The sequence below is a fragment of the Melanerpes formicivorus genome, unplaced genomic scaffold (genome assembly GCF_026170545.1).
Source record: "Melanerpes formicivorus ecotype bairdi unplaced genomic scaffold, bMelFor1.0.p_v2 SCAF_20, whole genome shotgun sequence".
In the NCBI taxonomy this organism is placed as follows: domain Eukaryota; kingdom Metazoa; phylum Chordata; class Aves; order Piciformes; family Picidae; genus Melanerpes; species Melanerpes formicivorus.
Genome location: NW_027142372.1, coordinates 4529767 through 4552354, shown reverse-complemented (window position 1 = coordinate 4552354; position 22588 = coordinate 4529767). Strand labels below are relative to the sequence as shown.

Genomic DNA, 22588 nt, shown 5'->3' with positions numbered 1-22588 from the left:
TCATAGTGGTTGCATTCCTTGGTATTACCTTGACATTAAGGTTGTCTGTTGACTTGAATGGGGAGGGGGCTTCTGAAATGGTGAGTCAAGTGCTGTTCATAGAAAAGAATGAGTATATTTCTGACCAGGAAGAATGTCACCAGGACAGTATTGTTATGTATCTAATATATGTGTAATATATACAGGATGGGACTTTTGTTCTTTTAAAAATGTATTTATTTGTGGCTCTTTTACCCAGAGAATTGCCATTTAATATCCAGAGGTCTTTTAAGCCCTTTCATGTATTTATGCTTCATGAATCCTGCTCTACCAGAGGTAACTGCAGTGAGTTGGGACATAAGGGACATTTTAAAAACAATATTACTGTCTCCTTTCTGAAAGGATTAAACACAGTTTCAGTCTTACTTATTTGTTAACTTATATTCTTGTTTTAAGGTAATGATGTTGGGAGGAGTTCCTATGGTGCCATGCAAGTGAAACAGGCTTTTGATTATGCCTATGTTGTTTTGAGCCATGCAGTTTCCCCAATAGCTAAATATTATCCTAACAACGAAACAGAAAGGTACATTTTATGAGTCTAAATCTCAAACATTAATTGCTTATATTTTTGGATGTCTGAAAATGAATGGTGGTGACTGTTTTGGTTGTTTTTCCTGATTTACAGTATACTAGGTAGAATCATTAGAGTAACCCAAGAAGTGGCCACATACAGAGACTGGATATCAAAGCAGTGGGGAATGCAGAGTAGGACGGAGTCTTCGTGTAATGGTAAGTTTTGACTCAGCATGGCTGGTACTGGGAAACTTGCTGCATGTTTTGATCATAAGGATTTTGTTCTTCCTTTTGCCTTACTGTAAGGCATCTTAGTGTGAATGGAAGTTTTTGCTCAGTAGTGCTGGACTTTTTCCTCATGTCCTTATCTGGAAAATTTAGATTTGTGCAAGAGTAAAAGTGCCATACACACATCTTTGTTCTACTCCAATAGATTTGGTTAGCACAGAGGTCTGTGAGGAGAGCTGGCTTGCAAAAGGAGTCTATGGAAACACTTCCAGTTTTGATGACACATGTTATTACTGTCACCTGCCTTCCCATTTGGATGAGGTTTTAAAAGGGAATGCAAGTTTAAATCTAAATCTAGATTTTCTTATTAAGATAGAAGTTAGTGAGAGAGTTATGAGAGTTCTTTGTCATGTTTTCAGTGTAAAGTATTGCACAAAGCAACTAGATTTGTTGAGAGTTCTTAGGACCCTAGCAGCTCCACCAGATGAGAAATGGGAGTTGCTGAGTTGTGGGCATATAGGAAATAATTTAAACTTAGGTACTTGAGTGTTGAAGTGTGTCATGAAACAATCATATAAAGCAGCATATCTGAAATTTTTTTACTACCTTCTTCTATGTCTTATCTCTCATATTTCTATCTTGAGATATGGGTAATGCTTGGTGGTTTTCATACTGTGCATTAATGGATCTTGTTAGGAAACCACCACACTCTGCAAGGTGTTGGCTTGCTGCATGCAATCCATGCACACAGACACAGGCACACATGTTGTCTGCATGTATGTGTGTGTGCAGGTGTCCTGCTGAATAGAATAGATACATCTGTCCAAACCATATTTCAGCAGATAAACATGTGGTGATGCTTCTGTTTTGTTTTTAATAGGTAATGGAGTAACCTTGATAGTAGATACTCAGCAGCTTGACAAATGCAACAATAATCTTGCTGAAGAGAATGAAGCACTGGGAAAACCTAGAAATAAAACTTCAGAAACACTTAGTAAACATTCTTCAAATTCTTCATCAGGTCCTTTATCATCATCATCGTCTACACTGTCCAGCTCTAGTGATGTAGTAAGTGTTGGAGGTTTTCTGAGGTTTTGGGTTCACTTTGTTTGTTTGCCTGGGGTTGGTTTGTTTTTCCTGATTTGTATTGCCATGGGATACAGTTTGAAAGCTTGGAATCTAGTTAGTTGTTTCACCCAGAGTCTTGACTTGAATAAAATGTTATGCAATTTCCACACATGTAAGTTTTTGACACAACTCATGTAGAAAGTAAAGAGAGTACACACAGAGTTACATAGCTTTCTTTCCTCTGGGAAAACTGTCTTTCAGAAAAATGACTGGGAGTCCTAAGCCATGTGCTTTAAAAACCAAAAACCTGTTGGGGAACTCTGTTTAAAAAAATAAAAGGCAAATCACCAAATCAGAATCATGGATAATACATGTTTTAATCTGTCCATTTAGTAAGAATTCTGGATTGAAAAGAGTTTTAGTATCTAATAAAATAATTTCTAAGCTTTGTCCACTGCTGACTTTATTTTTAAAGAGAAACTCACTAATACTTTACATTTTCTTGAAGGATTCTGATGGAACACCTTGCAAAACCTCTAAGCAATTGAGTTGTCGTCAGGCTACCACAAACAGAATGGGGTCACAAGAAGTGTCATTGGAATCCTCTCAGTCAAGTGGGAAAACACAAAACAGCCAAACAGTCAATACATCCAGCAACATGAACAAATCTCAGGTTTGTGAAGTGTTTGAAAACAACAACTGTATAGCTTATTTGACTACTGCATATCATCCATGGAAGGGTGGCTTGTTCTAGAAAGGAAATGCTGTTTGTTTCACCTCCCCTTTACCCCACCAAAAAGCTTTGAGTACTGACTGTATTTCAAATCACATGGTTCTCTCTTTAGCTTACACAGATGAGATTGCAACAGTGGCTTTCCCAGCCTTGAAAACAGATGAAATTGGATTGACTTTTGGAAATTTAGATTTGCTTTTTGCAAAAGCATGTCATTCCAGTTCTTACTGCAGAAATGGAGATGTCATGAGACTTGCTTACACTTAATGAAAAACAGTTAGCAAAACTGTGTGTTTAAAACTCTGACTGCCTGCTCTGTTAGCTGTTGATACTTGTTGAACTGCCTTTCATTAAGGGAGATGGAGTTTCCTTACCTGTTACATGAAGTTTCCTCCCAGATTACTTTATGATGTATCCTCATGATGAGACCTACCAGGGTATTTGTCACATTGAGGAATGCTTCTAGAACATCTCAGTAGTCTGGAAGTATTATATGCCTCTATATACATTATACTTGTGTAGATGCAGTTCATGCCTTTTCTACATTATATAGTGTGGAATCTTCTGAAATATTAATCCTGAAAAGTTGCCTCCTAATTTCTGACATCTATCTCAAGCCAGTAACGAGAGAGTTTACAAACTAGGCCTTGGGTGTAGCACAAATGTGTGTGTGAGCCAAGTGCTGCTGCTGGAATATGAATATGTACATCAGAGCTACTCTACGTCTGTAAAAAGATGTGGTATAAAGTTAGTCCTGCTTTTAAAAGTGTGTTGTCTTAATTTTACATCAAAGATGAGCACTCTTCTGTCATCTTGGATTATGGACTCTTGTATCTGTAAAACACTTTAGTGATGGTTGTGGAGTGGGAGTGATAGAGGAGTTCTGTTCTTTTAATAGTTCAGAGTGCTCTGCATTTCTCTCTTGACCTGCATGGGTTTGGGCCTAGTGATGAACATTGGTTTTCAACCAGTGAAGTGAAAGATTTGTTGCACTGTGCCACTGTCTGAGCAGCGGCCTGGCTTCTTTTGCCATATCAACCTTTTCAAGGGCAACATTGTCATGAGTTTGTGTCCCTGTTATCCAGAAACAGGAGTGTGTACTTGCCGTGTTTTTTGGGGTTTGCCGCTGATTTTCCACGTTCTCTCTCTTTTACAGCATGGATCTGCACGGTTATTTCGCTCTTCTAATAAAGGCTTCCAAGGTCCAACAAACTCAAGCCACGGTACCTCAGTTACAAACAAACAACATCAAGGCAGCAAATCGCACCAGTTTTATCACGGCAAAAAGAGGAAACACAAGAGGGATGCGACCCTTTCAGACCTTTGTAGATAGTTGCCTATTTTATGACTGTTCTTCTCTGTGCAATGATCTCATGCTACAGGATAGTTTGATAGTGACTCCTTGGATCTCTTCCGGAGCTTCAGACTGTTCGGACATTGATTAGCAACTGCATATTTTTTTTTTTTCCCAGCTCGCCACGGAACGGATCATGAAGATTGATCACTGCAAAAACAATAAAATGGAAAAAAAAATAAAATAAATTAAAAACACAAAAAAAAAGGAAGAAAAAAAAAAGGAAGGAAAAAAAAGGAATAAAAAAAAAAAAGGAAGAAAAAAAAGGAAGAAAAAAAGAAGAAAAAAAAAGGAAAGGAAAAAAAATTTTAAAAAGGAAAAAAAAACCTTTTTTTAAAAAAAGAGGCAAAAAGGCTACTCATTTGATAAGTCATATGCTACAACAGGGTCATTTAGGATATAAAAGCTTGAATGTAAAATAAATGTATTTCCCATCAGCTCATGCTGACCTGTAGAGGTAGTACTCAGTGTGTCTAGGGGGTGGTAACAAAGAAATAAAACACATACACACACACACAAAAATTTACAAAAAGAGAAAAAAAAGCAAGAAAAAAGGAAGAAAAAAAAGGAGGCAAAAAGTTGTATTTTGAGGGAATCCCAGCCTTTAAAGGTGAAATTAATTCGTGCATGATTTGTTTTGTTTTTTTTTTTTTTAAAATATTATTTTTGCATATACTTACCATTTTATTGTGTATATATAGATGACCATATAGGAAAACTGACATTTGTAATAGTGGATTTGTTAATACTTTTTACATAACATTACTGTTTCAATTGTAAACATAAATTTTTCTCAGGATTAGTTTGGAGAATAATCGGAATTGTCATCTTAACATCCATATAAACAGTCGTTGCTAGTGTTTTATTGCTCAGAATTTCTTTTCTTGGCATTGACAAGATTTAATAGAACATTTGGATCTGTTCAAAAGCTGTTCCTCTGAAAGAAAGATTTATGGTGGCAAATGAAGTTTTTCATTTGTATAAAGTGTACGTGTACTTTTGTGTAGACACTGAGTTTGTCATCTTGGAGAAGTAACCTTCACCTTGTTTGCTGGAGTGCCATCATTTCAGGCAATGGGGTTTTATAGCTGCATCCTCCTCTTCCTCCCCTTAGTGGTCTCCTCACACTTCCTGTTTTGTTTTGGTTTGGTTTCTAAGACGTAAAAGGCCACTTGGGGGCTTTTTGTTGGTTGATGGTGGTGGTCATTTTCTTCTTTCTATTTTTTGATTTTAACCAACCAACCAACCAACAGAACTCACTTTACTGCATACCTTTGCATTCCTGGGCTGCTTTAATCCTACGCCTCTTCGTTCCTTCCCTTTTCAGGTCTGGGTTGGTTTTTTTTTTTTTTGTCTTTTCTATTTTTGCAAACTCCTGTAGGAGATAACTGTTGAAGCTTTAAGTAAATTTTACAATTAAAGTATGTTTTTCTCACTCCCCTCGTAGACATTTTTATATTTACACTTAATTATTTAAAAAAAAAAAGGGAAAAAAAAAAAAAAAAAAAATAACTACACTGCAAATAATGAAATATATTTTATATTGCCTTAAAGACCCAAACCTTTCATATCTCATAGTATTTCTTCACTGACCTAGTTACCATGTGATTACTCCGCCTTTGTCTGGTTCAGTCGCATTGCAAGTCTCGGTTGCAGTAACTTTGATGTAATGAATGCGAATTCAGTGGATAATTACACTACAGGCATGGCTTGGAACAAGAGTTGGGACACTTCAGTGGCTGGAAGTTAAGTGGCATTTACTTTCACATATTTCTTTAAAGAGGGAAGCGTGTACTGGGCATAAGTGGCTGTATTTAATACAGCTCTTCTGGAGATGATGCTTTTATCAAAAGTACTATTCGCTTTTAGAAGCCTTTTTTTTGTTTTTCTTTTTTTTACTTTTTAATATATACATTTACAGAGTACTACAGATCAACCTGACCTTTATTGGGCACTGATGAGTGCAATGATTTTTAAAAGTGACAGAATGCTAAAATAAGGCCAGAACTGATGTCATCACTTTAAATGAATAAAACATTTTCAATGAGTCCAAGTGCTTCTCTTCAACAAAGAAAATACACGTGTTCCAAAAAATAGGGAAAGTCACAACATTTCCTCACTAAGTGTAAGTGATGTTAATTTGACAGTGGTTTAAACAAAAAAACCCCACAATTTTAGGTTCACGTTTTAATTTGATCAGACCAATTTGATCAGAATGTTGAGCTTTTTGTTCCTAGAAGCTAGTGCAAGTTGTACCACATTATCCATAATCACAGTATTTATTTTGGTTTAGATTCTTGTGAATGTGTAGATTCTGTTCAGCGCTTAGGGAACAATTATTTATGAATGATATTAATCCAAGTATCGTTAGCTGCTAGTAGCGAAACTGTTCCAAAACGTAATACCTTGCGGAGATCTATATCGCATTTACCACACTGAAGTGTTTTAAAAGAATCACCCTCATTGTTGAAAGCAAATGTACTCTTAGGGTGCAGATATTAGTGTTCCAATAAGCATGTGATAATTTTAAGGTGGTGGTAGCGGGAAGATAATCTTGATTCCATTGGGAATCTTAGGTTTGCCTCAATTTATGGTTTTCATAAATTTAATGGAAAATAGCTTTTCCTGGACTGCTCAAGTTTCTTTTTGGTAAACAGTATCTTTCTAAAAGAAAAAAAAAAAAAAGGAAGAAAAAAAAAAAAAAAGAAGGAGAAAAAAAAAAAAGGAAGAAAAAAAAAAGGAAAAAAAAAACATAGGAAAAAAAAAATATAGGCATGAAGGAAAAATTGAGGTGTTTTACATTGCCTCAACTGACCAGCATTGTATTCATAAAATACTGTATATCTTGCAAATCTTTATTTAAACAGGACAGTTGAACTGTTCATTTTTCAATTGGAAGTAAAATACTTTCAAGACCTTTTAGTTTGCCTGCTCATTTGTCTTGTACATTTCATCTCTGTATTTGACTCAAGTCTAATTCCTTTTTGAGTTTCAATACTTTTGTGAAGATTTTGTGAATATATGAAAAATAAATGTTTAATCTAACTGCTGCAGTTTATCACTATTCTTGACGCTTACCCTGTTTTTTTCCTTCACAGTACTTTGGCAAGAACAGACTACTCAAGGTTCTTGGTAACGTTTATTGTAATATCTGGGTGCTTCCCCAGCTGAGTGCTGGGCCCCTCTGCCTGTTATTTGGAAGCTTATTTTGTTCATGTGGGCTTTGGCTGACATGTTTCCTCCCAGGAGAGCTGAAGTAAAGTCTGTATGCCTGAGTATAAGTAGAAGAATACACAGATATAAAGGGTTCTCTGTGTATTCTTTTTCTCTGACTTTCCCCTGCAGTATACAGAGGCGACTTGTACGAGGATCTCTTTGCCTTCTGAACTTGGCTATAGGGTTGTGTTCCAGCTGCAGGACAGCAGCTGTGCAGAACTGCCATGCCAAGAAGCATGTTGTAGAAATAAATAGGCAGAAGTTAATTTGAGTTACCTTCAGCTACAAACCCTGTTCAGCATAGTTCCTGAAGCACAGCTGATAATACTAAAGTATGTTCTTAACTTTGGTTATCTTCCATCCTTACATAAGTGAGTAGGGAGGCATACACATGGAAGGTTATTGTAGTCTTGCCGCTGGTCGTCTACCAAGACCATCTGAAATACATGAATAAGCTGAAATGTTTCTGTATCTTCCTGTTTGACATGGGTTTGATTTGTTAAGAGTTTTTTTACTTTAAAAAAGAAAAAAAAAAGTTCAAATAGTGTCTATAGTTAATTATTCTTTTAAATTGTCATTTACTTTGTGGCAAAAAAGAAGAAGCTGTGAATAATTAAATCTTTCTCTTCATGAGACACAATCTGATTCTGTTTACCAGCCTCCATGTTCTGTGTAGCTTCCTTAGGATTTACAGCTCAGATTTTAAAATACTTATAATAAGCTTGTTTTCCTAGAACCTCATCTTGAGAAAATGATCAGTAGTTGAGGGGCTGGTGGCAACTTTTCTAATGTACTTTCAAAACAGACCTTTTTAACTTCTAACTGGAGTCCTCATGAGTGCATCTGAAATGTAACATGTGAGCAACTGGTTAGAAAATAGTCTCATCTTGAAAATGTAGTGTAAATAAAAGCAGCCAGCCATTCAACAACTTGATAGCTGTTGAAACTGAACTTTATTTCCTGAAGAGTAAAAGTTACAGGAGATTACAAGTAGTGTAATTACTTAAGAAAGGAGTGTATTTATCTATCTAGGGGCTGTAACAAAAAATGGCATTTAATTATTCTAGCTACTATTAATGGCAAAGAGTAGTGATTATTTATTCTGCTGATACCTAGAACTTGGCTTTTTTGCTTAACAATGCAAAGCCTTTTTCTACTCTGTTTTGAAACTTTGTCTTGAAAGCACAGAATGCAGGAGCTTTATTTTCTCCCTAATTTGTAGTGTTTTAACAAGCTTTCCTCAAAAATAGTTTCCAAGTGCAGTGGCCGAACTGTAAATGTCTCTATATTGCCAGGAGTCTTCTACCAGCACCTCTGGCAGATATGTATTCATGGTTTCATCCATAAGTTGAAACAATATTTGCTGGTCTCAGGCTGTTTAATTACATCACGATTGTAGATTTTCCTTTGCCAAAGTTATTGGGCTCTTCCCTGTAAGTAATTTGCTCTGAGCTTAATTAACTCATCTTCAAAGACTGATTGTTAAGGCATTTGAGATGAACACATAAAGTATCCAACACCAAGAATCCTTTTCAAGTTATTTAATGAACAATATCCTGAGTAGCACAGGAATTCAAATGGCCTTTTTGGGTCTTTATCCAACTTTTGTGTCAGGTATCTACCTGAAAAGGAACTTGTAGTAAAAGAGACAGAAAGTGGCTGTTGCTTGTGCATTTTAGCATGGTAGTGCTAGAACAAATTACACTTCAGATTCCTGTAAGATTGATTGGTTAATTTTGAGCAGCTTTGATTTTAATTCCTAGTTTATGTAGTGATTTCCTCACCATGACCATTTTTTCAATTTGTGGATTCCAGAAGTTTAGAAGTATAGACTCCATGACCACGCAGTTCAGTGGTCCTCTCCCATGGCAGTAGCTACCTTAGAAATTGCTGGTTCTCCTTTGCTCCTTCCTGTAGCAGTGCAGCCAGAGGAGATCTTGGATGTGTGTGAAACTGGGGAAAAACAGGAATGTGAATCTTTAGTTTGCTGTAAAGGAACAGGTGAAGGCTGATGGGATCCTGAAAATCACTTATATACAAAAAGGTAAGGGAAGGTGAAGAAGAAATCTTGGAAATCCTCTGGATAAAAGCCATTTGGAGCAATGTCATCTTTCTGCCTTCCAAGGTGCATGAACAGTGAGGTTCTGCTAGTCTTCTGGTGAGTTGGTTTGCTCAGATACTATTGCTTCTCAGGTGCTGGATGATCTGAATAGTTAATCTGCTCACCGTCAAAATATGGTTTAAATAGTTGCAGAGGTGTTTATGGGCAATTAGACTGATATTGGTATATGCCTTGGTTCTTCTTTCTCCTGCCTTGTAGGAGTCCTTCAAAAGATGCTTTTTACTCTTTGGTGGCTTTTGGTATTTTAAACATGAGTTGAGTCTCCTAATCATTTTTTTAGCTCTGAATCTACCCCTTGTATTTTGTAATCCAGAGATTTGGTGGTGAATATTTATCAAATTCTATCCAACAGGCTGTAGTGAAGCAGGAAGGGGTTGGAGATTGATAATGCTTCCAAAAGAATGTTTCCTGAACGCTTTCATTCAAAGGAAAAAAAACCCCAAACTTCATTAATTGTGCAAAATTAAGTAGGAATGTGTCCCTTTACCCCTCATAAATCTGTATTTGAAGATCATTTCTGTGCAAATGTTCAGATGCTAGGATGATTTTTTAAATTTTTTAAATCTGTATAACAAAGTCCTAATTTCCCATAGTACAAAAGACCTGAAGAAGAAACCACTTGGCTGTATGCAAGAGCGGGCTTGTAAAGAATGCATTTGTGTGGTGGTGGAGGAAGTCTGAAGAGTCAAGGGTGCAGATTTGGTGAGTGCTTCACTTGTTTGAAAGCTCTTGTACAGGTATATAAAACTATTTTTGCTTATGTATGAAGCAACGTTTGACTCTTGAGCTGAAAGGTCATTAAGCAATCAAATGCTTCTGAATAGCTATTAGAGACAAGTAATCTGCTCTCAGCTGCATTTTCCCAGGTCTAAAGTTCATTCACTGTAGCACGTTTGGTGACAGTGAAATCTGAAAATAAACCTGGTCCAAATTGCTTGTTTATGCTGCCTGGCAATGTGACACAACAGTATCTGGTCTAGACTTAAAGTTCCCATCTTAAATCACAAGCAAATCCACCTTCACGGTCTGTATACAACAGGTTGTTGCACAAGGAGTATGAAGAAATATTTTTCTTGCAACAATAACATCATATGTTTTAGGTGAAATATGCATTAGTGGTTGCTGTTTGCATTTCCCTCCTGTGATCTATTTCCAAAGAAGACTGTTGTTCATTCTTACAATAAGTAGGGATAGATTAAGGCTGGATTGGTTGGTTTGGGGTTGTTGATTATGTTTTTTTTCTCCGCTCTTTGCTATAGTGGAACTTGGACCAAAGTCATTTGTGGTTGCCTGGTAATCAGTAACTATGAAAAGACCATTCCCAGTCAGAAAAATCAATGGCTAACCCAACGGCAGATAGAAATCATTCATATTGTACGCCTTCAATGTGAGCTTGTTTTCTGACAGTGCAAGGGAGGAAAATAGTGAAATCTTTTCTGTGAGAGTTTTTTCATCCCAAAGCATGTTTTACTAAATCTATGTTAATGTATCAACTTCTAAGTGTCAAGAGAACAGAATTCAGGAACCTAATTGTTGAAGACTTCAAGTATCTCTAAGCTGAAGCATGTACTGTCTAGTGAATCATTTTGTGCAACACACTCCAGCTACCAAAGGTAGTTTGAAGACTCTTGTTTTATAATCTAGCACCTTCAGGTACTAGTAACTTACCTGGTATTGCTGAGCTACTGCCTGCACTTATGCATCATAAAGCCCACAGAATCCCACTATTAGAACAGAATAGAATTAATCCCACTATTAGAATAGAATAGAATAGAATTAACCAGGTTGGAAGAGACCTTTGAGATCATCGAGTCCAACCTATCATCCAACACTATCTAATAACTGAACCATGGCACCAAGCACCCCATCCAGTCTCTTCCTAAACATCTCCAGTGATGGTGACTCCACCACCTCCCTGGGCAGCACATTCCAATGGCAAATAACTCTTTCTATGAAGAACTTCTTCCTAACATCCAGCCTATTCTAAAGTTATAGCTGAGAAAATGGAATTTTATTGCCTAAAGAAAAAAGTTGAAGCAATAGTAGTAAGGTCAAATGCCAAGAGGGGAAAAGCAGTACCTGCTTCTAGGAAGAGGAGACAGTGCAGTGGGTTGTCCTGGTGCCTCTGGCTGTGCAGAAAAGGCAGCCTCTGTGTCCTCCAGCAAAATAGGGCAGAGACCACCTTGGCCAACTCTTGCTGCCCTAAACCTGCTTTCCTACACAAAGTGCTTTATAGAAATGATTTAGCAATTAAGTACTTCTAAATTCTTCAGGAAAAAAGTCACATGATGGTTATCAAAAGCAGAACAAACCTCTCAGAGTATAGGCAAATACAGAAGTTGAGAATTGGGAAGCTGAAGCATTAACATGAAAGGTAGGAGTCCAATTCTGCAGTCACAGAAGGCACTGGCCTGGTAACTTCACTGTGCATGGATGGTCTGATTTTAAAACCCCAAACAACATCCCAGTCTTCAAATGACATTGCTGCACCTTATTCCTATTGAGTAATGTTCCAGATTAGGGTGGTGATTTCAGAAAAGTGGTTTTGAAGTAAGGCAATAGAAAACAAGGACAAGTCATGAAACAATGCTAGCTGTAGCTTCTGTATCATGTACAATTTTTTTCTGGTTACCAACACTCAGACATAAAAAGACCTGTCCATGAAAAACAGTAGTTTGTGAACTCTGGTTACTGCGTTTGCATGTTTGGCAGAGTCTGAATGTTCTGGTGTTGCTTAGTAAGGGAAAAGTACAATTAACTGTTGTTAACATTAAAAGGACATCAATTAGAACTGATGTTTATTTTACTGATGTCATTATTAGAAAGGTCTTTATTTTCATTTCTTGTTCTTATATCTCAATTTCTATGCACTTTTTCTACCTTTGTGCCTCATCTGGCCTGCATGGGAAATCAGAGCTGTCCTGTATTCCTCAGCTGGCTTCTGGCATCAGTTAAGATTTCATTTTATGAGCTGGATGGAGCTGTTAAAGAACAGCAGACATACATTTTTGATGCAGCCCTGTTAGAAGCCAGCTGAGTTTCTCCCCTGTTCACTAGTCTATCCACAGGGAAAAGTTTTAACATAACACCAGTACAATCCACTAATACATGGACATGCTAAAGCACAAGACAGGCCATACCCTGAGATTAATCACTTCCCAGCTGCTTTCAGTTTAATAGTGTGTTGGACTGGAACATGAAGATGCAATATAAACACAATTTTAATGTTACTATATCAATAAAAAGTCTTTGATTTTTATTGCAGAGGAGAGAAAACTTTGCTGTTGCAAACTGAGGTTACTCATTTGCTTTGCTCTAAGAATTACCCCTAAACCCCTGGTTATTTTGAACCTACTGACTCTCCTACTGATTTCAGAGAGATCAGTTTTATTCTGTTTGTTTTTCCTTTGATTTTTTTTTTTGTTTTAGTGTCTTGATTGCAGACCTTCAAAGATTAGTAACATTTTTTTAGGCAAAAGAAAATGCATGTGCATCAGTAGAGTGACAAATACTTGCTCAGTAGTGGACTACCCATTAACACTTAGTGACTTGTCTTCAATGAAAGTTTGTGTAGAAGACCACATTTAAAGACAGCCAGAAACTGTGCCAATCAACAGTGTAACTGTGGCCAGGTTGTGCTTTCCTGGAAGGGGATGAGTAAAGGAGAAGGTAGTGCTAGGGGCCCTTCAGGTCCTGGTGAATGGGGAAGAATGTCCCATACTGCAGACTTCACCAGGGATGGGGTCCCAGGGAGTACACCATGTTTGCCCTCACAAGGTAGTTGCCCATTATTTGATCTGCTGAGTCAAGACAGGCTCTTATACCCTCCTTGCATCATATTTAATATCATCATGATACTTGGTGATGCCAGGATAGTTTTTGATACTGGTCTTGTGAGCAATTCAATGACACCATCCATCACTAATGCAGCACAATTCTGTTGATTTCAGGATAGTAAGAAAATAAGGCATTTCCCATCTTAGTCACTTTCAGCTTTGGAACAGTTACATTGGTTTGTTTGGAAGTACAACTACTGGGAGGAAAATACAGCCTCTTTCTCAGCATAAAGGAAAATAAAAGGAAGGGCTGTGTTCTTGCTCTGTATTGTGTCTTTTAAAATCACCATTGCAATCAAAACAAACTAATCTGCAAGAAGTCAGCAGTTTCCTTAAGCTCAGTAAGTTAAAATAAAAGGCTAGATTCTCAGGTAAAATAAATCATTTTTACTCCGTTGGCTTCAATATAACAGGGCTATGTTGTTTCTTAACCAGACGATTGTCCACACTTTTGAAATGGCTTTGTAACAGAATTCTTTCAATTGTTATTATTTTTAAGGTAAATTCACGTTTCCTGGTGGATTCTCTAAGAACTTTCTGTTCTAGAATTGTATTCTGATTTACATAAAAGCATTTTTCCCCAATAATGTTCATGGTCCATTTGTTCCTTACTGATATTTCCAGAGTATTCTTTTTTCCAATACACCCTCGTGGCTACTAACACAAAGATACTGGAAGTGCAAATTGAAAACAGTTAGGTAAATAGTTTCATCATTCACTGTGGAAATAAAACAGTTGGTTCTTTTCTGTCTTCTTCAAATCAATAACATCTTCAGCTTTGTTACAAATGCCACATGCGGTGCCATGGTATAACAAGTGGCCTTCCTTTCATTTATTTTCTTCCCTTGTGTAACTTACCAATTAACAAAAAGAAAGAGTGTCCCCTTAGTGGGATTGTTTAAGAATTTTCTGGGAAGGCACAGACCAGATCTTTTGCCACTCAAAATTGTTGAGGGTTATCCAATTTCTAGAAGAAAATGTTCCATTTGAATACAAGTCAACTTGAGTAGAAAGATTTTAAACAGAGTCTGATCTTGGTCACACCCCAAGGTAAAGTAAGAGGCTCAAGCAACTGGCAGTGCACTGATTTTTTTCAAGGAAGAGTGCATGTTCCTGCTCTGGAGAAAGAACTTTGAACATAAGCAGGAGAGGAGATGGAAATTTTTTTCTGACTTGTAAACCAAAAAGTGAAACAAAACTTCCTAGCCCAGGCTCCACAGCAGCAGACAGCGAGACTTGAATTCCCAAATCCTTCTGTTTCTCTAGCAAACAGCATCATTAGCTCCTCAGTCACATACTTTTGTTGGACTGTGGGTACTTTTCCTAGTTTATTCTATCATGTCACAGAGCTGTGAGTTTGCACTGAGCTTGAAGGTTTCTTGGAGAAGTTGTGGTTGTAGGATTAAGTCCCACTGGCTTTCACAAAGTCTGGGATGCTAAAAACTATGATCGTCATTCCAAGTCAGTTAGATTCTTGGACAGCTTTAAAAGAAATAACAAACAGGGCAAGAGACCTGAATAGCTTTTCTTTTCCCTAAAGAATGTATGGCATTTATTGCTTTATTTACAGAACAGCAGCAAACGATTCCCAAAAGCTTGTTCAATTGATCCAAAGACCTAGAAATGCAGGCTGGGTAACAGCAGTGAAGCTCTTTTGTCTCTTCAGCCTGGCTGATGCAGTGAGATACTCCTGCATTTAACAGCATAACCTTAATGGTCTTCAGCAATTGATTCCAGTGTTGTGATAGCAATGTAGCAGCTCAAAATACTTTTTCTTTACATCCTTCCTAAGCATGCAGTGCCTAGCTTTTTGAGATTGTTCTATTATTAGATATCTCTGAACTTAGACATTTACAATAAATAGCAAGTAATTTACTCAGTTTACTTCTCTCATTCTCTGAATTGATCCGTGGCCAAAGAGAGTGGCATGTGTCTGTGCACACTGGTAAAGAGATGCTAAATGTCATCCAAAGCAAACACATTGTTCTAGTAAGTATTTCCTCGCATTCATTAAAGACAGTATTTTACTCCTGGTTTTCTGAATTAGAGTGATGAAACTCGTGAAGAAAAGCAGAAGTTAAGGTTGTCTTGGTTACTGTTTTTGAATGTTTGAGGAACTGCCAAAAGGCAGCATAGGAAAGTCTGCTCTAACAAATTGTGTCTGCTGTGGTATTGCAGGGGGTCAAAGGAATATTTTGAAGAAGTGAATATATTTAAAAGTCAAGGTACTGCTTAACATATTGTGCTACTTAAGATTATATTATGTCTAATCTCAAATAGTCTGTATTAATTTTCAAATTGATCCTAACAATTTAATAGTTTTTTTGATGTAACTATATTTCTGATTTGCATGTGTCACACGTTTATTTGGTCAGCAACCATCCTCTGAGTCTTAGCTGACTCATCTATAGGAGCCAGTGAAAATCAGAATGTTGAAACATTTTGCAGGTAAAATGATTTTGAAGTAACTTGCTTGGATCAAATGCCATCATCCCCTCCCCTATTGTGAGACCAATGCCCACCTCACTCCACCCTCCTTTCAGGTAGTTGTAGAGGGAAATGAGGTATCCCCTCAGCCTGCTGCTCTCCAGACTAAACAATCCCAGTTTCCTCATCCACTCCTCATAAGACATATTCTCCAGACCCTTCACCAGCTGTTGGCCTTCTCTGGACATGCTTCAGCAACTCAGTGTTGTTCTTGTAGTGAGGGGCCCAAAACTGAACACAGTATTCAAGGTGCAGCCTCACCAGTGCAGTGCTCACGCAGGTGCAGGGCCACAGTTATTTCCCTGGTCCCACTGGCCATGCTATTCCTGATACAGGTTAATAGGCTGTTTGCCTTCTTGACCACCTGAGCACACTGCTGGCTCATGTTCAGACAGCTGTCAACCACCACCCCAAGGTCATCCTCTTCTGGCACACTTTCCAGCCATTCTCCCCCAAGCTTGCCAGAGCAATCTGACGAAGTTCCTGCTGACTAGAAAAGGGGAAACATAACCCACATGTTCAAAAAGGGAAAAAAAGGAAGACCCTGGAAATTATAGGCCAGTCAGTGTCACCTCTGTAAGGCCATGAGGCAGATCCTCCTGAAGGCTTTGCTGAGGTGTACAGAAATGAAGAGGAGATGATTGGAGTTAACTAACATAGCTTCACCAAGGGCAAGTTATGCCTGACGAACCTGGTCGCTTCCTGTGATGAAGTTACAGCATCAGCGGATAAGGGAAGACTCATGTAAAGTGTTTGATACTGTCCTGCCTGACATCCTGGTCACCAAATTGGAAAAGCATGGACTTGAGAAGTGGACCACTGGCTGGATAAGGAACTGGATGCACGGATGCACTCAGAGTTGTGATTGATGACTCAGTGTTCAACAGAGAACAGTGCTGTTTAACATCTTTGTCAGTGATATGAACAGTGGGATTGAGTGCACCCTCCCATATGGGGATAGGTTGTGAGAGCTGGGACACCCAAGTGCAGGACCTGCCATCTGGCCTTATTAAACTTCATACAGTTGACCTCAGCCCATCAACCCAGCCTGTCCAAATCCCTCTGCAGAATCTTCCTACCTTTTAGCAGATCAACACTCCCACCCAATCTGATGTCATCGGCAGACATACTGAAGCTGGATGCAAAAAGGACAAGCTATTGAAAGGACAGGTTAGGTGCTATCAGCTTTTCTTATCTGGGACAGAACCTTACACTTACCCCTCTCATTGAGCAGGGCTCCCAGCAATGTCAGGTGCTCTCCAGTAAGGGGTGGTAGCATCTGTGTTGTGAAAATCATCCTGCCTGTGTCTGCTGCACCACACTCAAGGGAGAAATTATCATCAGAAAAATAAGAAGGGGTGTATGCAGGAGCCAATTAACTGGATATTAATCTCCATATTTTACCTTTTTTTCTTTTACATCCATTTTGCTAAAAATATATTATAGTAATTACCATTAGTTTAAGAGTAATCCATGCAGGAGTGTACATGCACAGTGTACATGCAAAACACAGTGTTTTGGAACTGCTGCCTTAAAAAAAGCCCTGCAGTGTTGGTTGCATTGAGTCATGCAGGAATTTTAGATCTTGCTCTGGGATAGCAAATAGTTGTAGGTATACAGAAATGATGCTAAGCAATCTGTGTATTCAGAAGGTCCACAAAGTTTTGATGGTCAGTGGAGTCCATTGGTTCTGAGATGACCCCATCTGAGCAAAACAATGTATTTTCTATTTCCTGCCATTTAAAAAAATCTTGTTATCTAATCTAACTTCCAGTGAAGACAAGAATGTCTTTTTAACAATCATCCTACTGGAAGATTCTTTTTCTCCTCTGCCCTAAAGAAATGGTCTGAATATCCTATACACTGATTCTATCTGAATGCTCCAGTCCTTTCCTAGCGCTTCTCAGATACATGAGGTCTTAAACAGGAATGGGAAGACCTAGGCAAGATTATGTAACTTGCCCAATACTGTACATAAAAGTGTTTCAGGACTGGGAACAGAGGAGTAGAGTTCAGCTCACTTGCTGCCCAGTCCTGTGCCTCAGGTATGTACCTGCTGTTTCTTCCTGCTGAAACTGGATTTAAATTCCCCAGTCCTAAAAGCACCTTAATGGCTGGGAAGTCTCAGAAAATACAACAGATCCTATTTGCCCACCAATATTTAAACAGGAGCTTAGGGAGCCAAGTGAACCTGTTGTGCATGTGGTATGTCTGCTGTACTGCTGCTCCTTTCCAGAGGGTCAATTTGAGCATGTAACTCAGGCCTACAAGTGTAGGAAATACCAGCTGGCTAGCAGTACACAAGTAAAAACCTTTGTACTTAGTTACTAAGTACTATCACAGTAATGGTGCTACCATGGATGACTATCACGTGGTGGTAGCTGCAGGTAGCTGGGCAGATGCCTGCCTGCATCCACCTGCAACTAAGCCCACAGAAATCAGCATCTGTTTCTGTTTCCTTCAATGAGCTTTGTGTCGGTTTTATGCATGATAGAGCCAGGCTTGACCTGAACTAGCGGCCAGATGTTCAGGGCTTGATACCCTGAGGAATCATTGTCAGAAACTCACCCAAGATGCACTGAGAGGAGCAGAGCAGTAATGAAATGGAGGACTGTGATGGATGCCCCATGAGGGTCACCTGCACCTGGTTGCAGCCTGGCTGCAGGGAAGTTTGGAGTCCTGCCAAAAGCACCCCAAGAGCTGCCAGACTTCAAAAAGCTGCCTGTAAACCTTTGTATTTTTTAGGGTCGCGGGCAGAATCTTGTTTCCACACCTCCACAGTGTGGATACAGATGGCTGTTGTAAGTCAGCAGGGGGGACAGGGACAATCCAAAGCCCTCGCAAGGGAGGGTGGTGATGCACCGGGACGCCCTCCAGCTTGAGAGGAGCACAGCCGAGGGTCTCCCCCGCATGCCGGGGGTGGTAAAGGCCAGGCTGTGGTGATGGTGCCCAGAAAAGACTCCGTTTCCTTCACGGCCGCCTCTGTCGGGCCAGCGGCCGCCCCACCACCCGCCAGAGGCAGGAGGAGCTCTGCTGCCGCGCTTCCCGCCCTCACCGCGCCGGGGCGGCTCCGCGGGCCCCAGAGACACCTCAGGAGGCAGAAAGGGAGGAGGAGCGCCTGCCTCCAGCTCTGCCCCGCCGCTGCTCGCTCCTCTTCCGCCGGCCCCAGGTGAGAGCCCGCCACGGGAGGTGCTCCAGGAGGGTCAGGACCCGGGCGGGGAGGGGTCGCAGCCTGCTTGCACGAGTGGGGCGGCGGGAGACCTCTGGCCGCAGTCGGGCTCTCACGGCTTCTCTCTGCGGAGGACAAAAAGTATCGGAGACTCGATAGATGTCTTGTATAGCGGCGAAACAAATTTTCAGGGCCATAAACCTTTCTCCAAGTTTATTTTTCTCAGAAAAAAGCAGATTCGGTAAGCTGCGACGCCCGGTAATTTACGTGTGTTTCTGCACGCCGGATGAATGAAGTTACTCACCGGTAGGAAGGCGCTCAGAAAGCCGAAAGCTGACTCCTCTGTCATAGAGTGTTTTGGGTGCTTCTTTGCTTGTGCTGTTGTAGCACAATAGGGCTTTAAGTTGCTGAAAGAGGTGCTTATATATACAGGGAAAACTCGAAATAGCTCCAGGAGGTTGATTTGTGTATCTTTTGTTTTTGCTGTTAAATCGCTTCTCGGTAGGACAGGTCACAGCTTTTCTATAACCAGCGAGCTCTCTGCCTTAATAAGGCGTTAAAACACTTCACTGCGTGTAGTGCAGCATTTGGTCGTTATTGCTAGGAGCTTCTGTTTGCCGGTGGCAGATAATGTCATGTCGCAGGGATAGATTGTCAGGAATGGCCCAAGATCGTCCTAAAGTCTGTTGCACCTGAGACTTCTTTTGTGACCAGTCAACAGAATTGCTGAAGGTTAGCGAAGACACTTTTGAAAACATTTGTGGACATGCAAAGTTTGGATTCAGTTCAGCATAGAGGTCTGATTTTTTCCTGTAAGATATTTTGGTTTATTTGCACTGCTTTGGGCCTGATGCACTTGGTTTTGACCCAAGACCACGCTCCGTTAAGTGCTGTGCAAATATAAAGTGAGGGAAACCATGCAAATACATCTAAAAACTGGGGGTTTGAGTCTGAGGTGCTTCTGTTTCCTCATAGGAAAGAAAGTGTCTTCTGCTGGACACAAATTTCTTCATGGTGATAAATAGGATGTAACTGCACCTGCGTTAGTGACATTATGCCTTTGTACTAAAATTCATGATACAAGGCTGGTGTTTGTGTTTGTTTGTTTTTTTAATTTGGTTTTGTTTGGTTGGTTTTAGTGTGGGTTTTGGTTTGGGGGTTTTTGTGTGGGTTTCGGTGGGGTTTTGTGTTTCGTTTGGTTTTGGCCGGTTGGATTTTGTTTGGGAAAAAAAAAAAAGGAACTAGGGACTTTCTTTTAAAAATTAAAAAAAGATGATATTGTTGATTTTTGCCTAAAAAGGAAAAGCATCACAAAAGAAATTCTATAACTATTGTATATTTTGTGCATAAATTTACAATAATACTGTGGTAGTGGAGTTTTTAAAACAATATTTTAAAACAAGCAAGATTCCAGGAGAGAAAGGGAAAAATTATAGGAGGTTTTAATGATTAGGTCAGAAATAAATAAGGATTGTGGTGGTGTGGTGTTGTGTGTGTTGGGGGGTTTATGGAGGTTTTAGGGATCCTGACCTTTTAAATGTTGGAGTCCTGGTCTGTATGTTTTTTTTTTTATATGTGATCCCTATTGGTGGAAGAATAATGTATTGCAGGTCTATGTTAAGACTTGTGATACAGTGTTCTCATGGTTTGTTTGTATGTGGTTGACATTAAAACCAGTGTTTGCCAAGGCCATTGAAACATTTGACAGTCTCCCTCTGTCCAGAAATGTAGAATGGAAAGTGAGGAGCATGTGGAAAACCACTCCGAAACAGTAAGCCAATACTGATTTGTAATGGCCATTATAGCATGTTATTTAAGCTCCAGAAGCCACTACTAATAGCAATTAGGGTCATTGGGGGTTCTTGTAAAGCAGCCATTAAACTTCTTAATTTTTTTCATAATGAAGCTAATGTCAACACCATTAAGAATAAACAAGGAAGATGCTTCATTCCCTGATGTCTGTGGGTATTTGTGTCCTCATGGCTTGTGGTAAGTGAAAGAGCAGGTGCTGGATGAAAGCTAATTAGTTTAGGTGTTAGCTTAGAGACAGATGATCATTGTCTTCTGTAAATGAGTGTTTGTATATTTGTCAGTTGCTCTTAAATTGAAAAAAAAGAAAAAGACAGTATTGCCCTTGGAATTAAAAAAAAGTATGTGTAAGTTACCTTCTTAAATTTATTGTTGGATTACATGTTTGACTTGGGTTTAATGTTACCGAGTTTATCAAAATGACTTGTTCAGATTTATTATGAAGACTGTAAAGTATAGGCTGAAATACTTGACCATGCGTTTGCTCCCAAAGTTTCATGGTTGGGGTAGAAGCCACATTATTCTTTTTGGAAGGGGATCCAGTCTACCTGGATTTGTTTGGTGTTTTACATTAAGAATATGTAGTAGTCAGACTTTACCAAGCATTTGCAGTGCTTTTGTTTTGGAAGTATACGTTGGGACTTTTTCTACACAGAAATATTTGCAGTGTAAATCAAAGATTGTTTTATTATCAAAAGAAATCAGACTAGGAATTGAGGTGTGTAAGACCACATAGCCAGTGGAATTGGTGTTGCCCTGTAGGTTACAAAGAGCTCTCTGCTTCAGGGCTGCTTTGCCTTACTGAGGTGTGAGGATCTATGTTCACCAGCAGTGAACATGTGTTGGCTCCTGTCTCTATGCACTTGTTTCTGCTGTTCCGTTTCAGCTGGATTTGATGCTCAGTGTGGAAGCATCTGCATGCACAAGCAGTTCCAAAAATTTGGACATGCTGTTAAAGTGGAGTTACAGACTACTAAAACAAAAACTGGTTTTTCATATGAAAGCTGTGACCTGGCTGAGCCACAGATCACTCTAATTAGATCCCAGTCAGTATTTGCATATTTCAATGCAGTCTCTGCTGCAGTGTTTGAGAAGCTAACCAGCAGTTTCAAACACTGAACCCTGCATAAATAGGGATATACTCTATTAAACTAGCATCTGCAAAGTTTCAAGATAATTATTTGCTAATCTGACAGGATGTTACAGAGCGAAAGAGTTTGCAACCGTGGCGCAGTTAGATCATCTTGTATTGAAATAAGGAAGTGCAGCTTCTTCCTTAGATCATCATGGTGTATACTTTGTGAACAGTCAGTGTCTTCTGTTTGCTGAAACACATATTTTGTATTTTCTCTCTTTAACTGCTGTTCTGTAATCTTCATTTCATCATTAAAAGTAGCTTCTGCTCTGTGATTAGACAGAAGGAACAAACAGTGTGTAACTTGTGTTTCTGGGCATAAACCTAAGTCAATAATTAATGCATTCTGGTTAAAAACAGAAATAACAAAGGTTACCAAGGCTGTAACTAATGTCGTAAGTGAGAGAAAGGTGATGAGTTTCTTTGAATGCAGCTGGCTCTTTCTGGCAGCTTCTCCCTGAAGTGCCCCCAGTGCTATGGGTATGTCTGTGTTTGCTGTAGTGTATGTTTGCTCTGCTCAAGCAGCTTGCAGGGCCTTTTGGTAAAGAAAATTGAATGAGCTAGTTTTCAGACTCGTTCTCCTGTGTCCTGCATGGCAGTTTAAGAACAGTGATAGGGCTTTGTACCATCTTCAGCTCTGTGTGGTGCAGAAACAAGTACTGTTTGATGAGTGAGTTGGCATTCAGCCCACAACAAAAGGAATGTATTTTTCTGAGATGCTCAGCAAGTATAGCAATACATTCTTGGTTTTATAATGCTGCCTTGTACACGGCTGGTTATAAAGTCACAAGCATACTCTTACAATATCACCATGAAAATGTTTTAAAACAACTTACAACTTTAAGTTGTTTAAGACTGCATGATTTTTTTCAAGGAAGG

General features: G+C 39.2%; 2 protein-coding genes across 6 annotated transcripts in view; both read left to right on the top strand.

Moving 5' to 3' along the window:
- The window catches only part of TENT4B (terminal nucleotidyltransferase 4B), a 43107-nt gene extending 36127 nt beyond the window's left edge, over window positions 1-6980 (top strand). The window contains exons 8-12 of the mRNA XM_068150556.1: window positions 436-562; window positions 665-768; window positions 1661-1848; window positions 2357-2521; window positions 3738-6980. Of these exons, the coding sequence (XP_068006657.1) occupies window positions 436-562; window positions 665-768; window positions 1661-1848; window positions 2357-2521; window positions 3738-3914 (761 nt within the window). The 3' untranslated portion in view covers window positions 3915-6980. The remainder of the gene's footprint in view (window positions 1-435; window positions 563-664; window positions 769-1660; window positions 1849-2356; window positions 2522-3737) is intronic.
- An 11717-nt stretch (window positions 6981-18697) lies between these two features.
- Window positions 18698-22588, top strand: part of ADCY7 (adenylate cyclase 7) — a 58114-nt gene continuing 54223 nt past the window's right edge. For 2 of the 5 annotated variants that reach the window (XM_068150553.1, XM_068150550.1), the window contains exon 1: window positions 18792-19006. The gene's annotated coding sequence lies outside the window, so the exon portion shown is untranslated. Of the gene's footprint in view, window positions 18766-18791; window positions 19007-20671; window positions 20755-22588 lie in introns of those variants that run through there. The other 3 variants (XM_068150549.1, XM_068150554.1, XM_068150551.1) reach the window with 3 other exon arrangements.